This window comes from Danio aesculapii, chromosome 10 (genome assembly GCF_903798145.1).
Source record: "Danio aesculapii chromosome 10, fDanAes4.1, whole genome shotgun sequence".
Taxonomy (NCBI): Eukaryota; Metazoa; Chordata; class Actinopteri; order Cypriniformes; family Danionidae; genus Danio; species Danio aesculapii.
In genome coordinates, this window is record NC_079444.1 from 40,163,342 (window position 1) to 40,169,482 (window position 6,141).

At 37.1% G+C, this 6,141-nt stretch overlaps 1 protein-coding gene across 2 annotated transcripts in view; it reads left to right on the plus strand.

The window, feature by feature from the left end:
• The window catches only part of git2b (G protein-coupled receptor kinase interacting ArfGAP 2b), a 40,484-nt gene extending 34,343 nt beyond the window's left edge, over positions 1–6,141 (plus strand). For both annotated transcript variants that reach the window (XM_056466572.1, XM_056466573.1), the window contains one exon: positions 1–6,141. This exon is cut by the window's left edge and continues 69 nt beyond it. In XM_056466572.1, the coding sequence (XP_056322547.1) occupies positions 1–111 (111 nt within the window). In that variant the 3' untranslated portion in view covers positions 112–6,141.

Below are 6,141 nucleotides of genomic sequence, written 5' to 3' on the forward strand. Positions count from 1 at the left end.
GAATGTCAGAAGGCCACACCGCACGACTCCCAGCAGGTTATTCAGTGTGCCTACGACATTGCCAAAGCGGCTAAACAACTAGTTACTGTGACTACCAAAGACAGTAACTGAGTTACAGTATCTGAACGCCTTTCACCATGTCTACACTTTTATTTGCTATTATATTGTCCAGTATTATTTAGGGCGGGGACCATACATTGATGTTTTTTGATTCATGGATTGAGTCTTAGACTATTGGAATGTATCGCAATTCTCCTGGAATCGATTCTGCGTTTAGTTTTTAACACCAGATGGCGCTCTAGAGAGAAGCGTCTCACTGCGGCCTGTGGTGGACATCCAACCCCAGCCACATCCAAGTGCCATGTCAGATGCCACACTGCAGCCTGTAGCACGATGGAAGTCCAATGCTTAGTGGATGCACATGTGTGAGCGTTTGTTGCAAATTTTTTTATATATATACAATAAATAAAACTACACATTTTATTGTGTGTTATTAACATCTACAACTCCCCACACCATAAAACCCAACCGTCACAGTAAGGGTGATCATTACATTCTTGGATGTAGGAGTCGAATGTCCACCTCAGACTGCTGCTAGCCCGACTTGGCTTTAGGCTCGTTTTTAACAGCATATGGTGTTCCAGGCTAGTTTTTAACAGGTGCTCGATGCTACTTTTTAACAGCAGATGGCGTTCTAGGCTGGTTTTTAACATCAGATGATGCTCTAGGCTAGTTTTTAACAGACAACGCTCTATACTTCAGATGGCTAGTTTTTAAACAGGCACTCTATGCTTTTTTTTTTAAAAGCAGATCGCGTTCTATGTTGGTTTTTAACAGCAGATGTCGTTCTATGCTAGCTTTTAACAGCAGATGGTGCTCTAGGCTAGTTTTTAACAGCAGATAGCGTTCTAAGATTACTTTTAACAGCAGATCGTGTTCTAAGCTAACTTTTAACGGCAGATGCCATTCTAAGCTAGCTTTTAACAGAAGACAGCGTTCTAAGCTAGCTTTTAACAGAAGACAGAGTTCTAAGCTAGCTTTTAACAGAAGACAGAGTTCTAAGCTAGCTTTTAACAGAAGACAGCGTTGTAAGCTAGCTTTTAATGGCAGATGGCATTATAAGCTAACTTTTTTAACAGAAGACAGCGTTCTAAGCTAGCTTTTAACAGAAGACAGCGTTGTAAGCTAGCTTTTAACGGCAGTTGGCGTTCTAAGCTAACTTTTAACAGAAGACGGCGTTCTAAGCTAGCTTTTAACAGAAGACAGCGTTGTAAGCTAGCTTTTAACGGCAGATGGCATTCTAAGCTAACTTCTTAACAGAAGACAGCGTTCTAAGCTAACTTTTAACAACAGATAGCGGTCTAAGCTAGCTTTTAACGGCAAATGGCGTTCTAAGCTAGCTTTTAACAGAAGACTGCGTTCTAAGCTAGCTTTTAACAGAAGACGGCGTTCTAAGCTAGCTTTTAACGGCAGATGGCGTTCTAAGCTAGCTTTTAACAGAAGACGGCATTCTAAGCTAGCTTTTAACAAAAGACAACGTTCTAAGCTAGCTTTTGACAGCATATGGCATTCTAAGCTAACTTTTAACAGAAGACGGCGTTCTAAGCTAGCTTTTAACGACAGATGGTGTTCTAGGCCTGTTTTTAACTGCAGATGGCACTCTAGGAGAGTTTAACAGCAGATGGCTCTCTAAGCTAACTTTTAACAGCAGATGGCGCTCTAGGCTAGTTTTTAACACCAAATACCTCTCTAAGCTAGCTGTTAATCGCAGATTAGGCTAGTTTTTAACAGCAGATGGCATTCTATGCTAGTTTTTAACAGCAGATGGCGCTCTAGATCTATTTTTAACAGCAGATGGCGCTCTATGCTAGTTTTTAACTGGCAGTCTATGCTAGTTTTTAACAGCAGATGATAATCTAGGCCAGTTTTTAACAGCAGGTGCCACTCACAGGGTAATTTTTTAACAGGATGGTGCTCTAGGCTAGCTTTTAAAAGAAGATGGCGCTTGAAGCTAGTTTTTAACAGCAGATGGCGTTCTAGGGTAGTTTTTAACAGCAGACGACGCGTTAGGCTAGCTTTTAAAAGTAGATGCACTCTAGGCTAGTCTTCTTTTTAGCAGACGGCACACTAGGCTAGGTTTAAATAGCAGATGGTGCTTAAAGCTATTTTTTAATCATACACTATTAGCGAGCATGAAGAAGAACTCTTGCGCTTTCACTCATGTGATGTACTTGCACCAGCTGTTCTATGTAATTAAACATTTTCATTTAATCGTTAACATTATCAATAATGGTTTAACGTTCGAGTGGTATGTGCAAGAGTGTTGCTGTTTGCAAAGCATACAGCGCCATCTGGTGGCAAAAACCAAGCTCAATTTCAGAATCGATTCAGAATCATTTTTCAATTATCAATGCGTCAGTTTATTGTCCCACCCCTGGTATTATTATTGATGATCAACACAGCACAGTTCGGTTTGTATTCCTGCAAAAATGACGTTTTTTATATATATTTTATTCGTACACACTAACATAATTTTTGGGACACTGAGTTTCAATTATCAACGACATTATTAATATTATTATTATTTTGTCCTAGCTTCATGGTGCCGTTTTTAATTGTAAACTAATATTTGTTTTGCTTCCGATGGTGCTAATGAACTAATTTTTGTTTCGTCTGTATCGCTCATGTTTGTGGATTAACAGAACAAGGCCTTTACTACCTGTGCATTTCAAATACATCACACCAAGACGAAACCGGAACAAAATCATGAACAGCTATTATTGCTGAAATTCAGCTGGTGTAATAAGTGGTTCTTTGTCTTGAAAAGCAGCTCACTCAAAACGTGACCATGATGTAGATGTCAGGACACACAATGCCTCATTTCTTGTGCAATAAATACCCTTTAGCCTCGCTGCAGAATAATATCTTACCCGTCCTGGTGTGGCCATTGAATTAAGTATTCAGAGTGTATAGTCTTATTATGAAGTGCTTTAGTATGTGAGCTGTTGTGTGTGCGTGTGTGTGTGTGTGTGTGTGGAATCAATAAGATTTATTTTTAAAAGAAGGCAATTTTGCTCATCAAGGCAGTATTTATTAGATGGAAAATACAGTAAAAATGGTTAAATATTATTACAAATGGAAATAACTGTTTTCTTATTGAACATAGTTTCAAGTTTAATTTATTCCTGTGACTCAAAGCTGAATTTTCATCATTGCTCCAGTCTTCAGTGCCACGTGAGCCTTCACAAATCATTATAATTATAATTATTGGTACAAAATCACTGATAAAAAAAGTAAATAAATAAAAATGAAATATATAAAATTCTAAGATAAAATAGGCAACGCAGTGGCTCAGTGGTTAGCACTGTCCTCTCACAGCAAGAAGGTCGCTGGTTCGAGCCTTGGCTGAGTCAGTTGGCATGTCTGTTTGAAGTTTGCATGTCTTCCCCGTGTTGGCGTTGGTTTCCTCTGGGCGCTCCAGTTTTCCCCCACAGTCCAAAGACATGTGCTGTGGCCAATATTATTTATTTTTTACATTAGCATTAAAAATAGCTAAAAATAATAACCTTTCTTTGCATTTGTTTGTTTACATTATAAATGCATTAAAATGGTTAAAATAGTTAAGTAATAACTTTTGTTTACAATAATTTACCTGATAAATGCTTTAAAATGGCTAAAATAGTTAAATAATAGCTTTTATTTTCAATCTTTTACATTACAAATACATTAAAAATAGTTAAAAATATTAGCTTTTATTTGCATTTTCTAGCTTTTATAAATGTAAAGTATGTCAAAAAATGCAAATAAAAGCTATGGTATTTAACTATTTTAATGCATTTGTAATGTAAAAAAAGACTTCCGTCAGACGTTTGGCCAGCGGAGAAATTAAAATGGTCGTGCCCAACTATGTCTGGTTTCTCTCAAGGTTTTTTTTTTTTTCTTCACTTTCACCAATTAGTTTTTTTTTCCTCTCCGCTGTTGCCACTGGCTTGCATGGTTCGGGATCTGTAGAGCTGCGCATGATAATTTCACAAGATCTCATATAACTATTTGGAGTTTATTAATATTTTTACACTGACTGGGATTATTACAATTGAACAAATACAATAATTTGATGGTTTTCTGTGGAATTTAACAGTACTGAGGTACAGAAATATAATAATAATAGTTAAAATAACACTGTCTTTATTGTATAAATAATTAAATACAAGTAATTTTGGTTTATATACCTTAATAACCTCTTGGTTTAAGTTTGCTTAAATAGTACACAGTCACAGGTCTTAAAAACACATCCAAATGAAAATCGTTCACCCTGTTTTAGGGTTCAACTTTGTGATGACTCCACAAATCACATGTTTGTGATGCTGATCAGCTGTAATCCCAACTTGACATGGCATATCCTGCGATGTTACTGTTGCTCATTGAGATATACAGTTGAAGTCAGAATTATTAGCCCCCCTTTGAATTTTTTGTTCTTTTTTTAAATATTTGCCAAATGATGTTTAACAGAGCAAGGAAATTTTCACAGTATGTCTGATAATATTTTTTCTTCTGGAGAAAGTCTAATTTGTTTTATTTCGGCTAGAATAAAAGCAGTTTTTAATTTTTCATGGACCATTTTAAGGTCAAAATTATTAGCCCTTTTAAGCTATATATTGTTTTCGATAGTCTACAGAACAAACCATCATTATACAATAACTTGCCTAACTACCCTAACCTGCCTAGTTAACCTAATTAACCTAGTTAAGCCTTTAAATGTCACTTTGAGCTGTATAGAAGTGTCTTGAACAATATCTAGTCAAACATTATTTACTGTCATCATGGCAAAGATAAAATAAATCAGTTATTAGAGATGAGTTATTAAAGCTATTACGTTTAGAAATGTGTTAGAAAAAAAATCTTCTCTTCGCTAAACAGAAATTGGGAGAAAAATTAAACAGGGGGGGCTAATAATTCGGGGTGCTAACAATTCTGACTTCAACTGTAGATGTTGAAACGATATATATCGTGCAGACCTATTATTATAAGTTTTCTAATGTTTTTAAAGATTTATTTTTGGCCTTATTTAAGTTAGAAGGGGGGGGGGGGTATTTTTTGTATTTTTTAACCAAATAAATGAAGCCTGGGTGACCTGCTGGCTCAGTGGTTAACACTGTCACCTAACAACAAGAAGGTTGCTGCTTCAAGACCTGGCTGGGTCAGTGGAGTTTGCATGTTCTCCCCCATGTTGATGTGGGTATTCTCCGGGTGCTCCGGTTTCCCCCTCAGTCCAAACACATTCGCTATAGGTGAACTGAATGAACTAAATTAGCCGTAGTGTATGAGATTGTGTGCGAATATGTACTGGGTTGCAGCTGGAAGGGCATCCGCTGTGTAAAGCATATGCTGGATAAGTTGGCGGTTCATTCCGCTGTGGCGACCCCTGATTAATTAAGGGACTAAGCTGAAGGTAAATGAATGAATGAAGCCTTGGTGAGCAGAATTTTCATTCAAAACAGTAAAGTAAAATAAAATCTTCCTGATTCTAAACTTTTGGCTGATGGTGTACATGCAGACTTTTCATGTCTATTTTCACCAGAAATCATATCTCATCTCCATCAATTCCAAATGTACGTCCATTTTATATTTCTTTCAGGATGCTTTCTTCAATCCCATGCGCGTGTGAAAAGTTTGCATTCCTCAGAGTTTATTCATAGACCGCTGCAAAACGAAAGTAATCCGCTATGAATTCACTCCATGTTTTAGGGATGCTCCAGTGTGTCCTAAACGTATGTGTTCATGTGCTGCCTTGTCTGAAATAATACAAATAACAACACATTTGCCTAACGGCCACCAGCTGCTGTGTTAGTGATTCCGGTATTATGTGGCATCGCTCTGTATTATTCAGTACATTGTATTATATTTATATACAAGCTTTATATGGAAGCTGCTAGTTGTCAGTTCTGTATGCAACTAACCTGGTGTGAGTATGTCCTTCTGTTTCCTGCTCATGTGGATGTGCGAACATAAACACACACGCGCGCACTTACCTGCTCAGTTCAGAAGGTCACGCCGCCTTCATTATGGGATATGCATCATGCAGTTGATGCTGCTTCAATGAAAGTCTTGGTATTAAATATAATAAATTTTAAATGTACTCAA